The sequence below is a fragment of the Lynx canadensis genome, chromosome C1 (genome assembly GCF_007474595.2).
Source record: "Lynx canadensis isolate LIC74 chromosome C1, mLynCan4.pri.v2, whole genome shotgun sequence".
Classification (NCBI taxonomy): Eukaryota; Metazoa; Chordata; class Mammalia; order Carnivora; family Felidae; genus Lynx; species Lynx canadensis.
The window spans coordinates 15505731-15532109 of record NC_044310.1 but is presented as its reverse complement, the minus strand read 5'-3'; the positions used below and the strand labels follow the sequence as shown (position 1 = coordinate 15532109).

Below are 26379 nucleotides of genomic sequence, written 5' to 3'. Positions count from 1 at the left end.
CTTCTGAATCTGCTTCAGATTCCGTGTCTTCCTCTCTTTCTGCCCCTTCCCTGCTCATGATCTGCCTCTCCCTGTCTCAAAAAAGAATTAAAAAAAAAAAAAAAAAAAAAAGGAATGATCTACCCTGACACTCATTTTTTTTTTCCCAAGCAGGAACCTAAAGAGGTAGTGTGACCTTCCCCAAAACTGACAGCCAGTGAATTGAAGAATCAGGACAAGCAGCCAGGTTTCCTAACTCCAGACTCCCATGCCATCACTGAGTATCACAGTGACCATAAGGGACCATCAGGGAAGGAGTCTCAAGTATGCACCGGAATTTTTCCAGAAGTGGGGGGAAGACAGTCAAAGCAGAGGAAATAGCCCATGCAAAGTTCTGGGGGCCATGAATGTTTTTTTTTTTTTTTTTTTTTTTTTTTTGAGACTAGTGAGCTGTGAGGTGCATGCAAAGGGGCAAGGGCAGATGATGAGGCCAGTTTTTCATATTAAATATTGCCACTTTGGGGGCACTTGGGTGGCTCAGTCGGTTAAGCATCCGACTTCAGCTCAGATCATGATCTCACAGATCATGAGTTCAAACCCTGCACTGGGCTCTGTTTAAATTGGTGTATGTAGGGGCTTGGTGCTACAGCCAGAAGAAGGAGCGGGGCCTAGTCTTTAGGGTGGTAGAAAATACTAGAATAGAAAACAAAATTGGATTTGAGTTCTGCTCTTGGCTCTTTGTATCAAGCCTTACCCAGCATACACTCCCGTCCCCAACAAGCCCAGTGCCCCAGAACAACCGAAGCCAGCGCTCTCACTTGGACGTCGGCAGCCCAGGCAGGTGGCATGAGTGTCTTCTGGAGTAAAGTCACAGCGGTACAGCAGGCAAAGTGGGACTGCAGGAATCAAGAGGGAACTGACAGGCCTCCAGTCCCTCTACCACCCATTCCCTTCCTCATGGCTGGTGGGTTCTGACCTAACCAGACAGCCCCCTCCCCTGGCGGCTTCTTTCTGGAGTGCTGGAAGTGAAGCCTAGTCCTGTGGAGTTGGTTACCTGGGAGAGAGGAGTGGCTCTGCCAGACTGAGGGTCTCCACTCCAGGACTGTCATCTCCTTGGGTTCACTGGTGCTGACAGAGACTAGGGTCAGGCTTAGATTTTTAGCCCAGTGCGCAGCACCAGACAGAATAGCTGACCCCCCTCCCCTGCCCCCCGAGAAATGAGCTCACAGGTTAAAGAACAGGGAATCCAAGGAACACAATGGCTTCAAAACAAACTGATTAAAGATACCACTGGAATCAGCTGTATTCAACAGATGGACTGAGAATTTTAAATAAGAATTAGAGGGGTGCCTGGGTGGCTCAGTCGGTTAAGTGTCCGACTTCAGCTCAGGTCATGATCTCACAGTTTGTGAGTTTGAGCCCCGCATAGGGCTGTGTGCTGACAGCTCAGAGCCTGGAGCCTGCTTCGGATTCTGTGTCTCCCTCTCTCTCTTCCCCAACCCCACTCACTCTCTGTCTCTCTCTCGAAAATAAATAAACATTTTAAAAATTAAATAAGCCTTAGAAACACAGAAAAGAAGGGAGATATTCACAATATAAAAAAACAGTAAAGTGTTAGAGGACCCAAGTAAAAATATTCTGCATGAAAAGCCTGTCGAAATAACAAACGTAATAGGTAGAGTAGAAATAGGGAACTGGGATACCAGATAGAGGAACACTTCCAAGAAGAGGCCAGGAAACTTTAGGAAACAGAAAATATGAAAAAGATGGTAAAACTTAAGTTAAAAAGTTAAACATCAGGGCACCTGGGTGGCTTGGTCGGTTAAGTGTTGGACTTCAGCTCAGGTCATGATCTCCCAGTTCATGAGTTTGAGTCCCTCATCAGGCTCCTTGCTTTTCTTTCTTTCTTTCTTTCTTTCTTTCTTTCTTTCTTTCTTTCTTTCTTTCTTTCTTTCTTCCTTCCTTCCTTCCTTCCTTCCTTCCTTCCTTCCTTCCTTCCTTCCTTCCTTTTCTTTCTCTCCCCACCCCCCCACCGACTTGCACTATAAATAAATAAATAAATAAATAAATAAGTTAAAACATCGCCCCCAACCTTACTCCATTAATTTGAAATGGATCATAAACCTAATTATAAAAGCCAGAACCACAAAGCTTCTAGAAGCAAACATAAGAGGCTATCTTTGTGACTTTGGGGAAGGTGAAACCTCAAAAAGAAAAAAACTGATAAACAGGACTTCATCAATAGTTAAAATTTCTGCCCATCAAAAGATACTATTAAGGGGACACCTGGGTGGCTCAGTCGGTTAAGTGTCCAAGTCTTGACTTGATCAGGTCATGAACTCACGATTTGTGGGTTCCAGTTGGGCAGGCTTGCTGCTTTCAGCGTGGAGCCTGCTTCAGATCCTCTGTCCCTCTCTCTCTCAGCCCCTCCCCCGCTCACAGGCACATGCATGAGCGCTCCCTCCCTCCCTCTCCCTCTCTCTCAAAAATAAATAAGCATTAAAAAAACAAAAAAAAAAAAAGGAGGGAACATGGGTGGCTCAGTCAGTTAAGCGTCCGACTTCAGCTCAGATCATGATCTCACGGTCCGTGAGTTCAAGCCCTGCATCAGGCTCTGTGCTGACAGCTCGGAGCCTGGAGCCTGCTTCAGATTCTGTCTCCCTCTCTCTCTGACCCTCCCCCACTCACACTCTGTCTTTTGCTATCAAAAAAAAAAAAATGAATAAACATTAAGAAAATTAAAAAAGCAAAAGAAGTAAAAAAAAAAAAAAATGATAGCATTAAAAAAGTGAATAGGGGCGCCTGGGTGGCTCAGTCAGTTAAGCATCCAAGTCTTGACTTTGGCTCAGGTCATGATCTCACAGTTTGTGAGACTGAGCCCTGTGTGAGGTTCTACACTATGACATCACAGCACAGGAAGGAGCCAGATTGGGATTCTCTCTCTCTCTCTCTCTCAAAATAAATAAATGAACTTAAAAAAAAAAGTGAATACACGAGACACATAATGGAAAAGAACATGCATAGTACACACGACTGCAAGACTGTATCCAGTAAATTTAAAAATACTAAAGTTGAGAATAAAATGATTAGCAGCCCCTCCCCTCCCACACACAATGGGCAAAAGACTTAGCCACTTCAAAAAGAAAACGTAACAAATAACCAATAGTTCATGGAAAGGTGTTCCACATTATTGCTATCAATGAAAATTAAACCCATTTCACACCCACCAGAACAACCGAAACCAAACGAAAGTATGCCTTGTAAAATTAAACACTGTCAAGAATGTAGAAAAATCCGGAAGTCTCATATATTGTTCATGAGAATATAGTGTAGTACAGTGAAGTTGGAAAAGAGTTTGGCAGTTCCATATAAAGGTAAACATACATTTACCACATGATCCAGCAATTCTACCCCAAAGAATTGAAATTCTACCTCAAAAGAAATGAAAATATGCCTACATGAAGATTTATACATAAGTGTTCATAGCTTTATTTATAATAACCTCAAACTGGAAACAGTTTACATGTTCATTAACAAATGAATAAACAATGGTGGTATAGTGATAAAACAGAAAACTGCTCAGCCAAGAAGAATGAACAAAGGATACAACAAACATAGATGCATCTCAGAAACACTATGTCAAGTGAAAGAAGCAGAACATAAAAGGGTACATGCTGCGTAATCCATCTATATGAAACTCCGGAAAAGACCAATCTAATCTATGGTGAAAGAAATCAGAACAAGGATTGCATTTTGGAGGCAAAATGGACTGGAAAGGGGCATGAAGGAACTTGCTGGAGAGATGGAAATGTTGCTCTTTTTAAATCTTGGTTTGAGATCATGGTTACAAGGTAATGTATGTTTGTTAAAACACACTGAATTGTGCACTTAACATCTATGCATTTCATTGTATGAAATTATGCATCAACAAAAAGAGAGATGGACGTCTAAGTGCCAACATCTAGATAACAGGAGTCCCAGGAGAGGAAAATAAGTCAAGGGAGGAGATATTTCAGGAAATAATGAAGATAACCTTGGAACTAAAGAAAGATGAAAGATCTCCCTTTGAAAGGGCCTCAAATATACCAAACAGGACAGAGAAGGAAAAATGAACTCTTAGAAATATTATAGTGAAGGGGTACCAGGGTGTCTCAGTCAGGTAAGCGTCTGACTTCAGCTCAGGTTATGATCTCATGGTTTGGGTTTGAGCCCTGTGTTGGGCTCCACACTGACAGTATGGAGTCTGCTTGGGATTCTCTCTCTCTCTCTCTCTCTCTGCTCCTCCCCTGTTTGCTCTCTCTCTCTCTCTCTCTCAAAATACATAAATAAACTTAAAAAAAAATAAATATTGTGGTGAATATCAAGACAACAAAATCATTCTAAAGTCTAGAGAAAAACAGATTACTTACAAAGGAATAATCAAATTAAATTGACTAAAGTACCAAAGGAAAAGAATTTGAATCAAGAATTTCATATCCAGCTAAACTGTCATTCAAATACTAAAGGCTAATGAAAACCACACTACATGGCTCAGGTTTGTCCAAAAAGACACCCCACCCCCCAATTTTTATGGAAGTAACCACTTAATAGAAACAAAGTGAACAGATAAAACTAAAGATATCTGAAGGCTGAGCAAATAACAAATAAAGTTTATTTTTTAAAAACAATTTTAATGTGATGTCACAGGGGCTGAAGGACAAGTCAGTGAAGAATATGAGGGCTTAAGAGGGAGATGGAGAGAGATGAGAAAATGTTAATCTGGTCTTTGTAGGGAAAAACTACAGCTGACAATTTTTTTTAAGTAATAAAACATTAAAAAAGAAAAGGCAAGATAAATTGAGATAAAAATGCAGGCAGGCAGAAATAAAAGTACATAAACAGATTCTTTTCAGAAACACTCAAACATTTTAAAAATTGATCACATACCAGGCCATAAAGCAAGCCTCTCATTTTAAATGACAGGTTTTTACATAGCCCACATTCTCTGACAATGGTACAATTTAGAAGTCATGTTTTTTGTTTTTTAGAAGTCATATTTTTAAAAGGACAAACAATTCCCCATACACTCAGATTAAAAACATCTCTAAATAAACTGGATCAAAGAAAAGTCATGGTAGAAATTTAAAATTACTTAGAATTGAATGATCACAGAAACATTTATACACCAAAAATTATAGAATGCAGCAAAGAAAGGGTAAAAATTAACGAGTTAAGTGTCCAACTTAGGAAGTTAGAAAACACAGCAACCCAAAGAAAATAAAAGGAGATTATAAAGAACAGAAATCAACAAAACAAAAAACAAAGATTCAATTGAAAAGATCAAAGCCACAAGTATGTCCTTTAAAAAGTCCATAAACTTGAGGCAAGATTAATTTTAAAAATACAATAAAAGAGGGGCACCTGGGTGGCTCAGTCGGTTAAGTGTCTGACTTCGGCTCAGGTCATGATCTCGCAATTTGTGAGTTCCAGCCCCGCGTCGGGCTCTGTGCTGACAGCTCAGAGCCTGGAGCCTGTTTCGGATTCTGTGTCTCCCTCTCTCTCTGCCCCTCCCCCGCTCATGCTCTGTCTCTCTCTCTCTCTCCCTCTCAAAAATAAGGATTAAGAAAAAAATTTTTTTAAATACAATAAAAGAGATAAGACAATTATTATAGAAAAGGGGATACAATTTTTTAAAATGCTATAAGCAACCTGATGCCAGTAAATTTGAAAATGTAGATTAAATACATATATTCCTAAAGATATAACTTACCAAAACTGACTCAAGAAGAAATAAAAAACCTAAATTTAAAAACTGAAACAGGGGCACCCGGGTGGCTCAGTCGGTTGAGTGTCCAACTTTGGCTCAGGTCATGATCTTACGGTTTGTGGGTTTGAGCCCCACATCGGGCTCTGTGCTGACAGCACGGAGCCTGGAGCCTGCTTCAGATTCTGTGTCTTCCTCTCTCTCTGCTCCTCCCCTGCTCACACTCTGTCTCTCTCTCAAAAGTAAACATTAAAAAAAAAATTTAAATAAATAAACAAATAAAAACTGAAGCAGGAAAGTAAAAATCTTTCCACAAAGAGAACAGGCCAAGGTGATTTTACAGATCAGTTCTATCAGACTTAAGGAAACAAATCATCTCAAATTTACCCAAACTTTTTCCAGAAGAAAGCAAAAGAGAAAACATTACTATCTACTTCTATGAGGACATTATAATTGCAATACCAAAGCCAAAAAAGTACAATATAAAAATGAAAATTAGAGGTCTATTTATAATTCCAAGCAAGAGATTATCAGACCATAACCAATATATACATAATGAATGTTATGTTTCTCCTAGGATGCAAGAATAGTTTATTAGAAAATCTATACATGTAATTAAATTCATTAACAGATTACAGGAGAAAACCATCTAATCATCTCAAGATACTTTTTGAACGCATTTAATACCATTCAACACTAATTATTATTTTCATAAAGCTCTCAGTAAGTTGTGAATAGAAGAGAGCTTCCTTAACCTGAAAAAAATAAGTTTACAAAAAATCTACAAGGGGCTCCTTGTAGGTGGCTCAATCAGTTGAGCATCAGACTCTTGATTTCAGCTCAGGTCATAATCTCACGGTTTGTGAATTCGAGCCCCACATCGGGCTCTGTGCTGACAGTGCGGAGCCTGCTTGGGATTCTCTGTCTCCCTCTCTCTACCCCTCCCCTGCTCACTTTCTATCTGTCTCTCTCTCTTAAAATAAATAAACATTTTTTAAAAATCTACAAGACATATATATTAAAAGGGGAATATTAGAACATTCTTTCTAAAATAAAAAAACAAGGCAAAGATACCTAGTATCACCATTTTTATTTAAGATTGTACTGGCAGTGTAATAAGGTTATCTGAACTTTTTAAGAAAAAAGTTCAAAAGCACGAAGGTCTAAAAATACAAAAGAAAATTATCATCGGGGCTCCTGGATGGCTCAGATAAGCGTCCGACTCTTAATCTCAGCTCAGCTCAGGTCTTGATCTTACGGTTGTGAGTTCAAGCCCTGCATTGGGCTCCATGCTAGTCATGGAGGCTACTTTAAAAAAAAAATCATACTTTGTACCTTAAAAATAAATAAAATAAAATTGTCTGTTAAAAAAAAAAAAAAGGAGGGGCACCTGGGTGGCTCAGTGGTTAGGCATCTGATTCCAGCTCAGGTCATGATCTCAGGGTTCATGAATTCAAGCCCCACATTGGGCTCTGTACTGGACAGCTCAGAGCCTGGAGCCTGCTTCAGATTCTGTGTCTCCCTCTCTCTTCGCCTTTACTGCTCACACTCTGTCTCTTTCTCTCTCCAAAATAAATAAACATTAAAAAAAAAGAAAGAAAGAAAGAAAGATTGATAAATTGACCTTTGTTAAATTTTAGAATTTCTGTTTCCAAAATATGACTAGACTCAGGAATACGAAGAACTATGACAAATCAGTAAGAAAAGGACAAAAAAAGGACAAGAAAGAAAAATGGACAAAAGACGTCACCAGAAGAGGACTCATACATACTCTACACACTCAACTTTGCTGGTAATCAGGGAATTGCAAATCAAGTCTACAAAGAGAAATTGTTATTCTTATTGGATCGGAAAAAACTGTAAGTCGGACAACACCATGTGTTACAGAGACACAGAACAGTTCTTATATGTTACTGGAAGGGGTACAAACAGACCCAACCCATTTTGTTCTTGTCTTGTAATGCTGAACAAATTTTCACATACCCTATGACCCAACAATCCATGGCTAGGTATATATCAAGAGAAAATTCCTATATGCATGCATTGTAAAATGTGTATGTGAATATTCATAGGTACTTTTTCCACACTAGAAAAACACCTGAAAGTAACCCAATGCCACCAACAAGAAATCAAATAAATGTTGTGAAATAGTTATCTGGTATATATCATATATACAAAAGTAAAAAAATATATATAACTACATGCAACAATTGAATCAATTTCAGCTATAGGATTCAGTGAGAAAACAAGTCTAAGGAGATTACATAAAGTATGATACTTTTATGAAGTTAAATATATATATTTATGTATGACTCATGTGTATGAAACACACATATGTGATCTTAAATAACAATCAAAAAAGTCAAAGTTTGGGGCATCTGGCTGGCTCTGTCAGTACAGCATGTGACTCTTGATCTCAGGGTGGTGAGTTCAATCCCAAATTGGGCATAGAGATTACTTTAAAAAAAAAAGAGGAGGGGGAATGAGAAACCCTAGATTCAGGAGAGTGGTGACCCCACATGAAGACAAGTGATGGCAGAGAGCTGGAGGAGCCTGGAGGAAGATGTAAATTACTATCAATATCCTAGTCCTGGTAGTGTGGATGACAGTTCATAGGAGTTTTTAATTTATTTTTAGTAATAAAATAGACAAAGAGCCATTGTGGACCAGTGATGAGGATCATGATTAATCCATTGAAAAAGACCCAAGGGTCCATACAATAACTTAAAATGGAAACAAAAGTGCTCCCCATATTTGCATTGTGCTCGACACCTATTCTCTGTGTCCTCAGCAGTCTATGAGCTAGAAACCATTACTGTCCCCATTTTATGAGTAAACTGAGGTTTAGTCACTTGGTCGTGGCCAGTTATATGGAACCGAGGTCTGAATGACTCTTAACCAGGTCCCTGTTCCTCTTGGAGCCTCGCCTTTCTGTCAGACTAGGCAATGTATGGAACTTTCTTGGCAAAATTAATGTCCACCTGAATGCAGAGGGGCTGTGTGGGCACGCTGGAGAAAAACTGGTTAATGACTATGGGACCTAGATCTAGTCCCACCACCTCCCTTTGTGACCTCAGGAGGGTCACTTTCCCTCTCTGGGCCTCAACTGCCCCGCACCATGTGTACTTAGAGAGGGATAAAGGCTATTCCTACTCACATTTCTCAAGGGGCCATCCAGCAAACAGGAGGTCACCCAACCCCTTACTTCTCCTGGCAGGCCCCGCTTATTCTTCCACAGCTGGTCAGATGTCTGCCGTCTCTGGGTCCTGCCCGCCTCTCTGACAGCACCTCCTGGCCCCCACCCTGCACCACTCACAACTTCTCTGCCCTGCTTTCTCCCCTCAGAGCTTTCACCCTGGCCAATCATCAGCCTGGAACACTCTTCCCCCAGGAAGATGTTTGGCTCATTCCTCCTTCTTCAGGTCAAAGACCACCTCTTGTGTCCTTTCCTTCCCTGCCCACGCGGGGTGAAGAGGCCTCCGGTCCTCTCCAGTTCCTCACTATTTCACAACCCTGTTCATACCCTTCACAGTGCTCACCACTGTCTGAAATTAACATAAATACTTCATCGTCTGTCTCTTCCAGTACAATGGAGCTCCAGCTGGACTTTGGTGGCATTCACTGCTGTATCCCAGCACCTAGAACCACACCTGCCTATAGATGATGCTCAGTAAATATTTGTTGGAGGGAAAAAAAAAAAATCGAATACCACCTGCACCTTGTGGTCATTCTGCCCAAGGCTTGGTTAGGTGGCCTCCTCCAGTCCCATGGCTCCTACACTTTCTTTCATGGGTCTCTGTAGGGACTCCTTACATGACTATCTCCTCACACACTGGATGCTTCCCGAAGGCAAAAACTAGACCAGATTCATCCACGAATTCTAGCACCCAGCCCTGGGCCTAGCAGGCAGTTGGGCTAAGAAAATATTTGTCGAATGAGTGAGCAAATGAATGAATATTGTCCTCTGCATTTATCTTTCCCCCTTCCTGACTCTGCTTCCTCCTTCCTCCACCCAGACACGTGCTAAGAAGTTGACACCCAGGTGAGCTGATGAGAAAGGCCACTGAAGCAGGGGCAGCCCCTTTCTTCCCCCACCAGGAGCCACTTCAGAAAATGAGGAGACACAGCCAGATGCCGGCACTGCCTCTCCCAGGAATCATCTGGGGCCTGGCCTGGCCAAACCAACAAGACAGACACTCTCCCTATATTCTGCCCACCACGATTGGATGAGGAAGTTGGCAGGCCTGCCTCAGAGCCCCAGCTAGAGGCCTTGCAGAGCTGAGCCCTCCATGGCCAGGTGCCAGCTGGGAAACACTCAATTATTCAAATCACACAGCTACCCAAAAGAGGAAAGGATCCACTTCCTCCAAAAGGGGGAAGTGGGACAGGCAGGCCAGCCCAGGGATTTGGTGTTGAAGGAGGCAATTTCAGAGCAAAGTCCTCACATAAGCCAGCGCTCTGAGATTCCCCACCCCAGGAAGACATTGGAAGGCTGGGATAGAAACCCAGGAGAGTCAGACCTGAGGCCAGAGCCCTGGACTGAGGCTGGGGCCAATATCCCGCTGAGGTCTCTGAGTTAACAGTGGCTTCAGCCAGGCTGGTTGCCCTGGCCTCCCCCTGACCCTGGTCCTGGAGACACAAGGACTGCCCTACTGTGCCCACCCCCCACCCCAGCCCCCATTTCTCCCTTCCCCCAGGAATCGCGCAAGGGACAGATAAACTCTGCACTCCTCAGCTCAGGGGGCCAGGAAGTGTCCTATAGTCTGTTCCTGCCTTGCACCTCCTCCCCGAGTCTGGCTCCGGAAGAACCATGAGGTTCAAGAGGAGTTTACACATCTGGCCTACATAGATTTATCTAGTATTAAATGATCACGGACTGATGTTCTGGAGCCAGGCTGCCCAGGTTCAAATTCTGGCTTAACCACTGATGAGCTAGCTACATGACCTTCAGTCCTCTTTTGTGCTTCTATTCTCCACCTTTAAAAACAGGGATTCCAGTAGCTACTCTGTGGGGAGGCTAAGAGGACCCGATGAAAAAGGGCATACCACACGTAGGGATTCAGTGAACGATGGTGCTTACTATTATTCAATAAATTAAGGTTGTTTGGAGCCAGGTCTGGAACTCTGGACCAGACATCCCCAGACAGACATTATCTCCCTCACCGGAGCCAAAACCAACCTGCTCAGCAGACTGAGAAGCAAAGGGGAAAGACTCTAGGCTCTGAGTCCAAATCCCAGCTCCCCCACCTACTAGCTCTGCGACCCTGGGCAAGCTATTTAACCACACTGAGCCTCATTTTTACCTCTGTGCACTATAGACCACAGCAATACCTCCTTCAGGGCAGTCACGGTCCTTCTTCACCTGGAGAGGTGCTAGTCTCTGTTGCTGTTGACCATGGGCAGTTCCAGGCAACCAGGGTGCTGACACATGCCAGGACTATCCCAGGCAGGGGTGAGGTGACAGCTTGGTTTCCCTTCCTGGAAACCTCTGTTTAGGCCCAGCCCTAGTGTATGATGTGCAAATACTCATTCATTCACCAAATATATATTAAGTGTCTACTATGCACCAAGAAGCATGGTTCATATAGATGCAGCACATGATGGCCATTACTATTATCAGTAAAGAAATTAAGGTTGTTGGGCGCCTGGGTGGCGCAGTCGGTTAAGCGTCCGACTTCAGCCAGGTCACGATCTCGCGGTCCGTGAGTTCGAGCCCCGCGTCAGGCTCTGGGCTGATGGCTCGGAGCCTGGAGCCTGTTTCCGATTCTGTGTCTCCCTCTCTCTCTGCCCCTCCCCCATTCATGCTCTGTCTCTCTCTGTCCCAAAAATAAATAAAAAAAAAAAAAAAAAGAAAAGAAATTAAGGTTGTTTGGGGCGCCTGGGTGGCGCAGTCGGTTAAGCGTCCGACTTCAGCCAGGTCACGATCTCGCAGTCCGTGAGTTCGAGCCCCGCGTCAGGCTCTGGGCTGATGGCTCGGAGCCTGGAGCCTGTTTCAGATTCTGTGTCTCCCTCTCTCTCTGCCCCTCCCCCGTTCATGCTCTGTCTCTCTCTGTCCCAAAAATAAAAAAAATAAAAAAAATAAAAAACGAAATTAAGGTTGTTTGGCACCGAGGGTGCATCTGTGAACAAAATGTACAAAAGGACGGGGCAGTGGTAATCGTTGGGGGCACCCATTCCCGACCAAGGGCCGCCAACAGGGAAACTGGCTTGTCCTGCTGCCAATCGTTAACAAACGATTTATGAGCTGGTGTCACCGGTGGAGATGTGAGGACACAAATGGAGATGTAGGAAGGGCAGCCGAGCTCGTCCTGGGGTGGCTCTGGTGTTCAAACCCAGTGGGACAGCCTCCCCAGGTTTCCCCACGGTGAACCGAGTGCAGCTGAGCTGGGGAAAACCCTGCCGGGTGTAGCAGCCTTTCATTAACCCAAGGACATCAAGCATTTGCTGCACACAGACACCTGGGTTGATAGACACTGGATTTCACAAAGGATTCAGATGAGGTTCTTACCCTCTAGGAACTCATACTCAGAGGCAGACACTACGCAGATGACCGGATTACAAAGAGCTCAAGATTTCTGAGCCAGATCTAGAAAAAAAAAAACCATGCTACCAACAGACAACACAGGCAAAGAGGGCGCTGCAAAGAAGAGGACAGCAGGTGCAAAGGCCAAGAGGAGAGAGGCTGGGGAACGCATGTGGGGAAAGCCCATTAGTCTGGGATCCTAATCGGAGTTTGAGGGCTGATGTTGCCATTGGTTGGACCTGAGCCTCAGCTTCCCCTTTTGGGAAGATAATATTTTTTTTCAGGCTGTTTTAAGGATTCAATGAGTTCATGAATAAGAAAGGGCTTTAAGGGGGCGTCTGGCTGGCTCAGTAGGTGGAGCATGTGACTTGTTTGTGATCTCGAGGTTGTGGGTTCAAGCCCCAATGTTGGGTGTAGAGCTTACTTAAGCATAAAGAAAAGAATGGGCTTTCAAAATGGAAAAGTATGATAGGAGCCTAGAAACTGAGGTTGGGAGTATCAAAGTGACTTATCCAGGGTCGTGTGGCTGATTAGAACAGGAGCTAAGGGGGCACCTGGCTGGCTCAGTTGGTAGAGAACTTTTGATATTGGGGTTGTGAGTTCAATCGAGCCCCACGTTGTTGAGTGTAGAGATTACTTAAAAAATAAAATCTTAAGGGGCACCTTGGTGGCTCAGTCGGCTAAGGTTCCCGACTCTTGACTTTGGCTCAGGTTATGTTCTCACAGTTCGTGGGTTCAAGCCCAGCACTGCTAGTGGGATCCTCTCTGTCTGCCTCTCCCTGACTCCTGCTCATGCTCTCTCAAAATAAATAAACTTCAAAATAAATAAAATCTTTTAAAAAAACTTAAAGAAAAAAAAGAACAGGAGCTAGGACTGGTATATCCAGGATGCGGGATCAAACCCCACCCCACCTCAGCTGTACCACTCCTGAGTTCCCACCTCCTGCCCAGTCATCAGTTCAGAAAGTCCCAAGGAACAGGTAGAACATTGAATCCGGGTCACCTGGGTGGCTCAGTCATTTAAGCTTGATTTCTGCTCAGGTCATGATCTCACAGTTCAGTTTGTGAGGTCAAGCCCCGTGTCAGACTTGTGCTGATGGTGTGGAGGCTGCTTGGGATTTGGATTCTCTCTCTCTCTGCCCTCCCCTGCTCACCTGCTCATTCTCTCTCTCTCTCTCTCTCTCTCTCTCTCTCTCTCTCAAAAATAAATAAACAGGGGCGCCTGGGTGGCTCGGTTGGTTAAGTGTCCGACTTCGGCTCAGGTCATGATCTCATGGTCCATGAGTTCGAGCCCCACGTCGGGCTCTGTGCTCACAGCTCAGAGCCTGGAGCCTGTTTCAGATTCTGTGTCTCCCTCTCTCTGACCCTCCCCTGTTCATGCTCTGTCTCTCTCTGTCTCAAAAATAAATAAATGTTAAAAAAAAATTTTTTTTAATTAAAAAAAAAAATAAACAAAGGAATGAATGAACAAGCAGAAAGAGCATGGAATCCCCTGGCGCAGGGATTACCATTTCCTCCCTTTGGACCCCAGACCCAATTTTCTAACCTGTCATAGCAGAGATGCCATTTGCTGTGCTGCCCCCAGGAGTATGTGGAACAGAGGTGTTGCATGAGGAAGAGTACTCTGCACAGGTAAAGGAGGGTCACAGTCACAGACGAGAAATGAGGATGGTGAGCAAGTGTGGAGTCTGGAAGTCCCCACGCGGAGCCGGCGAGGGAGCCAACTGCAGACTTGCACAGCTGTGACTTAAAATCTCAGGGGCCCCACCAGTTCATCAAGCCTCCGCTGGGTCACCAGCCAGGGCAACTCAGGCAAATTGCTTCACCTCTGAGTCATTTCCTTCACTTGAGAAATGGGATTAAAAGTGTGAATAGATATAAAGCAGTTAGCAGCATGGCTTGGTGCATAATAAATATTCCTAAAATGTTAACAACTCTTATTATGACCATTATTACCTACTACTGATACTAGTACACAGGGTGGGGGAGGAGTGAGCCTAACTCTCTAGGACAATCTGCAACCAGCCTCTGTCTTTCCACTCTTACTTTTAAAGCTTGGGCTGTGACCAGCTCTAGAAGCCAGCACCGCCCCCTTGAGGACTAAACAGGGGCACAACTGTATGGCCCTGGAAAGGTCCTCACCCTGCACCAGAGGTGAGTTCTGGCCCAATCTAGCTGAGTTCCTCCTGCTTTCCCATACAAAGGAGGAGCAGGGTGACAGTGACCTGGAGGCCACCCTGGGCCTGTCCCTTCTCCACCTCCCACCCAATAACTAAATCTAATTTGGTTCTGTGACATCCTTCAGTCTTATTTGCCAACTCAAATTAGTTGATAATGGCTGCCTGGAGCGCCGCGTTTAGAAGGTACTTGAGGTTGGAAGGAAACAGAGCAGTGGTTGATTAGTGATGTCTGACATGGGCGTAAAGTAAGCAAGTAGCAGCATGAAAGCCAACTGCTTGCCACACATGAACTAGAAAAGTCCTAAGGCGGTAGGCTGAAGAACACAACAAGCGGAACTGGTGTCTTTTGCAAGATTGGAATCATGGCAGGTCCAGAAACTGATACCCAATTCCAACTCACTGGTATCAGAAAATATTTCAACTCTTACACTCTCACAGGTAGAATGAATTGTGTACTGGCCACATATGGAGGCATCGCTTTGATGGTCTCATACTTCAAGTCAAGGTCTAAAAAAACACCAGCTGTGGAAGCAACATAAGCAGATTTTGAAGTGTACTACTTCATCTGCTAAGTTCCTATGCCTGGAGAAGCTAGTGTTCAGGTGGGGTAACTGAAAGCCAAGAGGGAAAGGGTCTTGCCTAAGGTCACACAGCCTGAATGGCAGGGCTGGGATCCACACCCAGGGTCCTCTGGCTTTCTGAGGATGCTTCCTGCCAGGACTGTCATTTCCTTCCTCTTGGCTAGAAGAGGGGGTGTCCAGGCCCCAAGACCCATTGTCTGAGAGAATAAAAGCCCAAACAGGGCCACCTAAGCTTGGTTCCACTCAGCACCATCACCTCCTTCTCATCCACCCTCCCCCCAACCCCCAGCCTTCAACCCCACCTCCAGCAAATCCCAGAGGCAGATGGTTCCAGTGCAAACAAATGTAGATACCAAGGTCCCCCAAGGGCTTGGATCCCACCACAAAGATTTGAATTCAGATGGTTATCTGATTAGGCAGGACAGCCTGAGACCCGGATTTGGTGATTCCGCCTTCCAGCTATGTGTCCTTGAAAAAGTTAGTTAGCTTCTCTGAGCTTCCGTTTCCTCCTCTGTAAAATGGAGGAGGACAAAAATACAATATCATTCAAAGTGATTAGCTCCAGTCCTGACACAGAGTAAACGCTTAAATGTTAATTTTAAGGATTAGGTCAAAGGGGGAAAAAAAAAAAACCCAGCATTTTCACACCAAAAATATTCAGGTGATGCGGGCAAGGGTTTGGAGAGCAAGCCTGTTCATCTTTGATATCTGCCTAACTGAACTGAAATATGAATTACTGTTTGATGATTTCAAAATAAATAAGGAACCAGATCCTTCTAGGAAAATGGATTTTGTCATCCGGGCCACAGAGGAGGAAGCAGGCTCGAGTGGCGGATTCGCAACAGGAGGGGACAAATGGGTGTGCTTCCCACTTTCCAGATGCTTGACTTCATGCCTCAGTTTCCTCGTTTGTAATGTAGCATTGGCCATACAGGGCTGTTGCCACACCAAATGAGCAGTTCCAGGTGCGGCCACTGGGCCACCTCTGGCCTGGCAATGTTAGCAAGTAAGTGGGGACCTCACTTTTAAGGAGGCAGAGAAAAGAGAGCAGTTACTGCACTGCTAAATAGGAATGGGTGAGAAGAGGGAGACTCAATCCACTGAGGCACTTTCTGCCCAGGAGGGTGGCAGATGGGTAAGTTATTAACTCCTGTATGTTAAGAGACCATTAAGTCAATGTGGGGACAGGTGGAGGGAGAAATTAACAAATGATACTCAGAAAGGCCAAGCCTGACACAGTTTGGTGACAGCCAACAAGAGGCCTGGGGGATTACAGGACAGAAATCCCAGGAAACTTGGCCTGGGATCTGAAAGGGTACCCACCCTGCTGTTTCAGAGACAAAGTGAAAAGGTGGACCAAAGAAGGCAAGAGGCTGACTTAACAAAAAGTCACATGGTAGATCCTTTTTAAAGACTGGATTTATGGGGGCGCCTGGGTGGCTCAGTCGGTTGGGTGTCTTGACTTCGACTCAGGTCATCATCTCATGGCTCGTGAGTTCGAGCCCTGAGTCGGGTTGTGTTGACAGCTTGGAGCCTGCAGCCTGCTTCAGATTCTGTGTCTCTCCTTCTCTCTCTCTGCCCTTCCTCCACTAGCGCTCTGTCTCTCTCTCAAAAATAAATAAACTTTAGGGGTGCCTGGGTGGCTCGGTCGGTTGAGCGTCTGACTTCGGCTCAGGTCACGATCTCGCGGTCCGTGAGTTCGAGCCCCGCGTCGGGCTCTGGGCTGATGGCTCAGAGCCTGCAGCCTGCTTCCGATTCTGTGTCTCCCTCTCTCTCTGCCCCTCCCCCGCTCATGCTCTGTCTCTCTGTCAAAAATAAATAAACATTAAAAAAATTTTTTTTTAATTAACTTTAAAAATAAAAATAAAAAATAAAGATTAGACTTATGGCTTTTCAAATAAAAGCCACCTAAACACTTTTTTGAAGAACATTAAATGTTTGCTGATCTTTGCCCAGAGGCTTGTGCACCTGACCTGGCGAAGTTCATCCCCCTGAGTCAAGATGAGGTCTGGGAGGATGAAGATACTTCTATGAAACATGCCTGGGGGCAGGGCCTCACTACAGGGTGGGTGGAGGTCTTACTCCTAGAAATAGCTTCCCAGCCCCCCTCCTCTCCTCCCTTCCCTGGGTCAGAGGTACTGGGGGAAAGGGTTTGACTCCCACATATCTACCCTCTGAGCCTCAGTCTTTACAGCAAAGCAGCAGGAGTTAGGGAGGTGAGGATCAGAGATAATGTTGAAGGTACAGGCACCCAGCGGGCACTCACAAAATGCAAACCCACACAGGGCACATTTCTGAGCTCCTCCAAAAGGGCAAGGACCAGGGGGCCCGTGGTTACTCCCAGGAACGAGGGCTCCCGCTTGTTCGTCTTGTATCCCCAGAGCACTTGTGGACACCTAGAATCTCACGTCTAGGCAGCTGCCTCCAGAGCCCCTGTATTTAACCACGAGGCTTCTCGGCCTCCCACACTGCCCTCCAGTTCAGTCACGTGGACTTGGAGATCTGTGCTGCCACCATGGTGCCTGCCCATCATGGCCGGGTCTTGGCACCGAGGAAAGGGGACACAACAGAGTCATGGGTTCAGAGCGCAAGATGGCGTTTCTTGTCTGTGGAGTGACACCAGAGCACAGGGCTGTTGGGAGCATTAGGTGAGCTGGTACTTGTCCAGGGAGTCCCTTCCTGAGGGAGCTGCATTAATCTGTACCCTGGAGCACCCAGGGCTGCCTGTCCCCAAGGAGATAGGCCCCAGGCCCAGCTATCTGCATCCTGACAGGCGATGGTGGCACCCCTAGACCTCTAGAGCCCTTAGATTCTCCCCAGGGACCACTAGAGCTGGAAGAAAACCCCTACGTGTAGCCACAGAAGGATGTCCACATGTCCCACGTTCCTACTGCCAGCCTCCTGAGGGCTGGCCCAAGCCTCATGCAGTCATTCAGATGAGATCTGAGCCCTCCTTCCAAGGCCGCACAGCACCTTGCTCAGAAACTGCAAACTCACAAGGCAGGCAGGTCATGTCAGTGAGGCAGGTGGGTGTGAGGGAGAAGGCAGTCGTGAGGACTGTGGTAACATGGACAGAGCAGCGGCTAATCCACTCCAGCCACAGTGGCCAGGCAGGAATGTGGGCCCGTGTGGCCACATCTGATCTCTCAAGAGAAGTAAAATGAAATCACTTGGCTGAACAACAACAACTACTCAATCAATGTTTTTAAATCACCGTAGGAGTCACTAAGCTGCCACAGCTGTCCCCTGCCACCTTTGGAGGGCAGCCTGTGCCAGACCTGCCATTACCTGGGCCATAAATATTTGAAGGCCAATTGATTGAATTAGACCCGTTCCAAGTCTTGGAGAAGTCAGGCGTCTTGGCTTACAGATAAGGAAACTGAGGCTCAGAGAGGGGAAGTGAGTTGCCCAAGGTCACACTGGTAGTTAGCATATCAACTCTGCTCTCCTGAGTTGAGGATCTTTTTCTACTAATCCACACCCCCTGCATCCTCCCTCAACAATTCTTTTCAAAAAATAGATACACTACAGATGCACTCCCTTCTCTGGGCCTCAGTCTCTCTGGTCTGCAAAGCAGCCAGCTGACTGCGTCAGCTTCTAAACACCTTCCAGCTCTGAAATCCCAGGCATCTATGAGGTATCCTCACTGGTCAGTACTTTGTGGCCTCAGATGAATATAAAATAATAATAATAATGGGGAAGACAAGTCCACATTAGCTGGGAAGGAACACTACAATTTTTAGTGAAACCTAACTCCTGGTTACTGGAATTCAGAAAGAACAAGGGTTATACTCAGGCAGTTTAACCACCATCCGACAGTTAAACAAAAACACATCTGGTTTAACTTCATGTTCCTCTCTCCTCCCCCAACCCCCTACCCTCATCTCAAATTTTACCCCTTAATTTGAGAAGTCAAATTAAATGCAAACAATTGATTTCATGCCACAGTGAGGTTGAGAATTTCAGCATGGAAAACTTTAAGCAGGAACTTTTTCTGGGAGCAATTATGAAATGTTGGGGGGTGGGATGGGGAGGTGGAAAACGTAGAGACTACTCTTAAATGTTCTTTGGACAGTGAACATTCTATAAAAGTTGTTGAGGGCCGACTGTGAACCCAACACTCAGAGAGGCCAAGTGACTTGCCTCAGGTCACACAGCTAGGACTGGAAGCCAAAATGCCAACCCCAAAGCCAGGATTTTCCCTGCTCTCTAGGCCTCTTAACCTAAACAGGGCCTTCCCTCTGGCCCTTATGGACCATCTGCTAGTGATGAAGGAAAATGCCCTGGGAATAGAACTCCTAAGCCACCAACACTTAGCCCAGTGTTGGAAAACCATTTATGATCTTGCTGGTCCCTCATAGCAGCTGCAAAGTACATATTACTAACCCACATTGCCGATGATTTCTTCATCTGAGATTCAGAGAGGGAAAGTGATTCGTTCAGGGTCACAAAGAACTGCTGGGAATGAACCTCTCATCTACTGCCCCCAGCTGCCCTCTAAATGCCAGGATACCTCTAGAAGGGAAAAAAAAAAAAAAAAAAAAGGAAGCCATGCTTCTTAGCCTAGCTCCAGCCTGCCTGTGACTACGTTGCCCTGGGAAGCTTAGTCAGCATTCCTGTGGCCACGAAGGAAGACTTCTGAGCACTGGTCCTCAGCCCAGCTTGCTCACTCTCTCCGCAAAGCTCTCTCGGAGCTCTGGGATTTGTATTAATAACTTCAGCCGGACCTATTTCAAGGTGAGAACTCTGAGCTGTGCTGCTGGATCCTACTCCTGGATTAGGAAGGCCCCATCCCCAGAGATGGGTACGACACGGAGATCACCAGACTTGGAATTTTAGCCACCTGAGCCCTCACCCCCACTTCCCAGGTAACATCTGTGTGTCCTTGGACAAATCCCTCCCTCTCTCTAAGACCAGTGTCTTCATATGTAAATCGAGGACAGCATCTAGCTTGCAGGGAATGTCAGATAAGTAAGCCGAGGGACAGGCAGGACTTGAGCTTGGTTTCACCCCAGTTCCAAGCTGGGACACAGCGAGGCACAAGAACAGGCAGAGGGCGGGGCGCAATGCATGATGACAGCTCCAAACCTGTGCCCGGCACAAAGCTCCAGGCTGCTGAGCAAGGCCGTATCTCAGATGGTAGTGAGGGCATCATGCCATCCTATAGGGCAGCCAATCAGAGAATGGGTTGAGCCAAGGCGAAGGTGGGTGGCCAGGGTTCAGGGGTAGTGACATAACCTCACACCCAGGGTCAGAGTTGCATTTTTTGCTGAGATTAGAGCTGATCATAGTCAATATTTTCTTTAAGTACAGGCACTAGCTAAACACCTTGCATGCATTAATCATGTATAGACCTCACCATCAGTAGGTACCGGTTTGTTGCTTTTTAATATTTTTGAGAGAGAAAGAGAGAGAGCTCACACGCCCGAGCAGGGTAGGTAGGAGCAGAGAGAGGGGAGCAGACAGGATCCAAAGAGAGCTCTGCACTGACAGCAAAGAGCCCAATACGGGGCTCAAATTCACAAACCGTGAGATCATGATCTGAGCCGGATCTGAGCCCAAGTGGGACCCTTAACTGACTGAGCCTCTCAGATGCCTCAAATTACAGTAGGTACTGTTTATTGATGTCCTCAGCTTCAAGGAGGACACTGAAGCACAGCAGGGGACAGAACCTGTCTCAGGTCACACCACTAGGTTGCTTTTTCTGTTAGAGAGAATGAAATGTTGGCCAATCAATTTTTTTTAATTTGTTTAACATTTATTCATTTTTGAGAGACAGAGACAGAGTGTGAGTGGGGGAGGGGCAGAGAGAGACAGAGACACAGAATCTGAAGCAGGCTCCGGGCTCTGAGCTGTCAGCACAGAGCCCGACAGGGCTCGAACTCACAGACCACAAGATTGGGACCTGAGCTGAAGTCAGACGCTTAACCAACTGAGCCATCCAGGAGCCCCCAATTAAAAAAAAAAATTAAGTTTGGGGCACCTGGGGGGCTCAGTTGGTTGGGCATCCAACTTCGGCTCAGGTCATTATCTCACGGCTCATGGGTGGAGCCCCACATCGGACCCTGTGCTGACAGCTCAGAGCCTGGAGTCTACTTCAGATCCTGTGTCTCCCTCTCTGACCCTCCTCTGCTCGCACTGCCTCTCTCAAAAAAAAACTTTTAAAAAAATTTTAACTTTTTTTAAAGTTTATTTTATTTATTTTGGGAGAGAAAGAGCACACGGGAGGAGCAAAGGGAGAAAGAGAGAATCCCAAGCAGGCTCTGAACTGTCAGTACAGAAGCCAATATGGGGCTCAAACTCACGAACCGTGAGATCATGATCTGAGCCAAAGAATTAGGCCCGAACCAACCGACTGAGGCACCCAGGAGCTCCTTGGCCAATCAACTTTATACATGTTATTGCATTTTAATTTTTATTTTTATTTGAGAGAAAGAGACAGAGAGAGAAAGTGGGGGAGAGGGCCAGAGGGGGGGGAGGGGAGGGGGGAGGGAGAGGGAGAGAGGGAGAGAGACAGGGAGAGAGAGAGAGAGAGAGACAGAGACAGAGACAGAGAGACAGAGAATCCCAAGCAGACTATACACTCAGCACAGAACCTGAGGCAGGGCTCAAACCCACAACCCTGGGATCATGACCTAAGCCGAAATCCAGTCAGATGCTCAACCAACTGAGTCACCCAGGAGCCCCTGTATTACTGCATTTTCATCTTCTCTCTTGTGAATTACTTGATTGCGATTCTATGGGAATGTCGGAATATCAGCTCCACGAAGAGGGCTTTTGTCTGTTCTCTCCTGCTCCATTGCCAGCACCTAGAACAGGGCTTGGCACAAAGCTTAATAAGTATTTGTTGAATAAAGATAGCATTGTTTTCTGGCCTCAGTTCAGTATTATTCCTCACAAGAGTCTTAGGAGAGAGACATACTCCCATTTTACAGGGGGTGACACGGACACAGAGCCTGTCTCACTCCAGGGGCTGGGAAGTTGGGAAGCTGTGTCCAGGGACCTCTTCTGCTTAGGGACTTCAGAGGCACGAAGTTCAGGAAGAAAAAGAGAGACAGAGGGACAAGATGGGCAGGGGCAGGGAGCAGTAGAGTGGGTGGAGAGAGGACAACACAGGTGGGGAGGGCTGGACATTTGGAGAAGGCAGGTCTGGAGGGTGGGAAGGGATGGAGCCTTGGAACTCTGAGTTCAAATCCTGGTGTCCTCACTTGCTTAGTTTCTGTAAGCCTCAGTCTCCCCATGTGTAAACCAAATGGTGCACGTGAAGGGCTGGGGCAGGCCTGGCACACATCAGGCCCTCAATGCAGTCTCTGGCATCTTCACTAAGTCAAGGAGCCAACCCTTGCCTCCTTGGGAAACCTGCCCACCTGTACAAGTTTTCCCCAGGGCTCAAAAGCCCTTTCTGGCCTCAGAATCTGAAGCTTCTTTTGATCTCCAGCCGTTTTCCTCCTCCACCCAGAGGTCTTTGTAAAGGCCCCCCTCCCCCAACCCCATTATGTGTTAGAAAAGGGTCAGAAGGGACAATGATGGGGCTTTTCTCAGCTCCCTCCCCCACCATTGTGACCATGCATTTAACCTAAACTGGGCATGGGAATCAGCCTTGGGCAACCCACTTACCTGCGGGCAGCCAGAGGTGAGGGGTAGGCTCCCCCTGCTTCCAGGGGTCCAGGGCTTTGCCCCCCGCCCCCCCGCTGCTGTGGCCACCCCAACTCCCAGCAAACACTCACACGCCAGTTGTCCCCTCTCCCCTCCCCCGCCACCACGCGGCTCTGGGACCCCAGAGCCTCCCTCCCTCTGCTCATTCCAGCTTTGCCCCAAACTACTTTGGACCCCACGTGGACACGCCAGCCTCCTCCCCAAGCGTCTGAGCGTGATCTAGAGGTTCCTAGGTGGGAGGCATGGAAAGACACCAGGCAGGGTGCTGGGGTTGGCAGCCTGAGTCTCTGGATCTCTCCCACCAGGTGGGTATCATCAGGGCAGCTCGGTCACGGGACACCGGGGAGAGGCGCGAAGACAGGTGTAGGTCCCAGGCAGAGACCTAGGAGGCAGGAGACCCTAGGACTGCAGCGGCGGTCCCGAGAGCGGTCCCCTTAGCTCGCGGTCCCCGTGGGCGCCACGTCCAACCTCCAGCCTGACCCAGCGCGCTGCCGAGAGCCTCGGATGTGCACGAGTTCGGGAGCGGGACAGGTGGCTGAGGGTCGCGAACGGGCCGCCCTGGGTGGTGTGCAGGCGCGGAGGTCCGCGCTGACATTTCTATCCCTTCTCGCCGCCGGTCCCGGACGAAGGGAGGATGTGGGAGGGGCCCGTGTCGACCACGTCCCCAGGGATCCCGGAGAGCCGGGGGATGGCATCGGGTCCTTACCTGAGCACAGTTCGTGGGCGAAGGTCTGTCCTGGCACAAGTGACGTGGGGCCGGTGCGCTGGGACCGAGGGCCCGGAGTGGCGGGAGCGCAACGCTGCCGGGGCCACCTCCCCCGCGGGCTTATAAAGGCGGCCGCGGGGCCGGGAGGGAGGCCAGGGCAGCCCTCCCCCGCGCCCGCCCCCGGCCCGGGCCGGGTCCTCCCCGCCCCGCCCCCCGCCGGAGTTGTGTTGGCTGACCTGGCAGCGCGGCCAGGGCGCCCCCTGCCGGGAGACGGGGCGCCCCAGCTCCGTCGGGCTCCTCGGCCCGTGGGGGAGGGACGGCGGGGGGGCCCCAGCTGCTGGCTTGTCCCACCGCCCCCTCCCCTCCCCGCTCTCTCGGTCCCTGTCCTCCTCCCGCCGGGGCCTTCTCTGCCTCCCTGTCTGCGAGGTCTGGCGGATTCAGGTCTCTGCGCTCGCGTAGCCCAGTTGTCTTTATCTTTGGTTCTAACTTCGTTCTGTGTCTCTTGTGGGTCTTTCTCCTGCCCTCTGTCTTTCTGCCCTTCTCTGTGTGTCTGTCTGTGTCTGTCTACCTTTCTTCGGGTCTCTCCATATCTCTATTCGTCTTTATGCACGTGTCCTCTGTCTCTGTCCACCTGTCTGTCCGACTCTCCCTGCCGCCCTCTCTCCTTTCCAATTCAGACCAGACGGCTAACACTCTTCCCGGCTAGCTCTCTTCCCTGCCCTTGGGTTCTCTCCTCGGCTAGGGCCACAGGAAGCAGAGGGTGACCTAGGAGGGGTGGCTTCCAGAAGGGAGCCTCCACTAAACAGGGGCTGTTCCCTCTTTTCTCCTGAGAGGGAAAGGGCCAGCCAGGGTCCATGCTGACTTGTCCCAGACAGATTCCCAGCCACTAGCCTCCTGGGTGACAGAGGAGTGAACCACACTTCCCAAGAAAAGGAGTCAGACATCCCGGGTTCAAGACTCCACCCTGGTGACCTTGGACAAGTCATTTGGCCCCTGTGGATCCCCCTGTTCCATAGCCACTGTATTCCCTGGCTTCCCTCACCACTTGCTGGGAGAGTCATATGAGGGAATAGTTGAAAAGCGCACAGGAAACTCTAAAATTCTAGATGAATGTGAGGGGGGTGGACAGGAGTAGATCCTAGCACTATAGGCCTCGTCCCTACTCCCCAGTGACCAGCCCCATGAGCAGGGGGGATCTGCCTCCTTTCCCTGAGAACCAGACTGAGTTTGAATTCTCCTGACAATGTTCTGCCAAGTCTCCCAGCAATGTCTGAATGCGTTCAGTGACAAAGACCTGACTGCCTCCCGAGAAAAGGGTATTTTCGGTGGCCTTTAGGGCTGCCTGGAGCAATCTGTGCCTCTAACCCACAAAAGCCAGTCGGAGATTTGAAGGCACGGACGTTGGGTCCCCCAGATCTCTGCCATCCTCAATATCTAAGCCCCAATCTTCCTGCAGCCACCTTGTCCTAAAGGTGAGAAGGGGGTCAAGTCTAGAGCAGAGGGGAGATGGTGTCAGCACCAGCAGAACCCAATACCAGCCCAGAACTCTCTGACCTGCTCCATGGCAGCTCAGGGCCAGGCATCTTGCATATATTATTTCCCAACAATCCCATTTTACAGAAGAGAAAACAGAGTCCCAGAAAGAGCACATGACTTGCCAGTAAGACTGGAGCCAGAAGTGGGACCTGGCACCAGAAACCAAGAATGTCTTTGCATTTGTTTTTGCTTTCTGTATTTTTAGCAATTGATATTGTTTCTTCATTTACAGGAGTAATACAAGGTTTCTTTAGCAGAGGAGAGGGGTGGCGAGAGAGAGAGAGAGAGAGAGAGAGAGAGAGAGAGAATGAATCCCAAGCAGGCTCCATGCTCAGCTCAGAGCCTGATGCAGGGCTCAATCCCACAACCCTGGGATCATGACTTGAGCCAAAATCAAGAGCCGGATTCTCAGCTGACTGAGCCACCCAGGTGCCATGCACACCCCTTTTCTTTTTCAAGAGCGTTATTTATATATTTAATGGCTTAGGTTATTACAGCAAAAATCATGGATGTGGTACATGAGTGAAGTTTAGGAAATACACGTTTGTATAAGACATCGTGGGTGAAAACATCCAGAACTGACCAGAAGCTAAGAAGGCCTCTGTCATTGCTTACAAACTCCAAGCAAGGGTTTAGGGATAGGAGGAGGCTTGAGATGGTGTCATCATCAGTGAGCCAGGGGAAAATCCCCAGGCATGGTAAGTCTGCCTGTCACAGCGTAGACAGATGCTGGGAGGCTGAGCCAGCAGGAAGTTGGGGGAACTCCATTCCACCTGTCATGGGTCCCCAGCACCAACCCCTGACTTCTGATCTCCCCAAAGCTATGAGGGATAGGATCTTCTGGGTGCACCACATGGCCAGCTTGGGGCCCCTGTGTCTGGGTGATTCTCCCCAAGGTACTATCCCACCTTGGGAGTCCACCGAGAGGAACCACTGCCTGGACAACCCCACCTCCTTCCTGCCTTACCTCTCCTAGCCTGCTCCTGGGCTCTGTCCCACAAGGAAAATTCAACTGAAGTAGGGGCAGGGGGCACCCAGCAGCCACTGCTGCCCATGCTCCCTGGGTACCTCCCTTCCCGGTACTGTCAGTGAAGCAGGAAGGAGGCCTGGATGGGAAACCAGGATCCCCACCTTCCAGCTCTGCCCTAGCTTTCTGGGGGAGCTGAGAAAGTCACTTTCCCTGCCTAGGCTCAGATGCCCTCTGCCTGGATGGACTGACAATATCTAAATCCAGATGAGAGTCCAGGATTCTGGGACCACTTGGCTGGTAGAAAGCAATTCATTATATTAGGTTTCTCTACGTCTACACATCCCCTGTCTCTGGAGCTCTGTTTCCTTATTGGAAAAGTAAGCAACTTGGACTGCCTGACCTCCAAGTTCCCTTTGCCCAAAGAACTAATGATTTAATGAGTCTCACAACACTTTTATATGGTGGACAGGGCAGGCATTTATAGTCCCCACAAGAGATGAGGAAA

At 47.6% G+C, this 26379-nt stretch overlaps 2 protein-coding genes across 3 annotated transcripts in view; one reads left to right on the top strand and one right to left on the bottom strand.

Annotated features, from left to right (window-relative positions):
• ALPL (alkaline phosphatase, biomineralization associated) overlaps positions 1–23484 on the bottom strand; it is a 58272-nt gene extending 34788 nt beyond the window's left edge. The window contains exon 1 of one of the 2 annotated variants that reach the window (XM_030327231.2): positions 23369–23484. The gene's annotated coding sequence lies outside the window, so the exon portion shown is untranslated. Of the gene's footprint in view, positions 1–11025; positions 11077–23368 lie in introns of those variants that run through there. The other variant, XM_030327232.1, reaches the window with a different exon arrangement.
• LOC115521788 (ATP synthase membrane subunit DAPIT, mitochondrial-like) lies at positions 14740–14964 on the top strand. Its single transcript, XM_032594213.1, has one exon. It carries the CDS (start codon positions 14788–14790, stop codon positions 14962–14964), a length of 177 nt encoding a protein of 58 aa, XP_032450104.1. The 5' UTR covers positions 14740–14787.
• Positions 23485–26379: the final 2895 nt, after the last annotated feature.

Coding starts and splice junctions, on each gene's coding strand:
- LOC115521788 (XM_032594213.1), top strand. CDS start 14,788: ATGGCAGGTCCAGAAACTGATACCCAATTCCAACTCACTGGTATCAGA.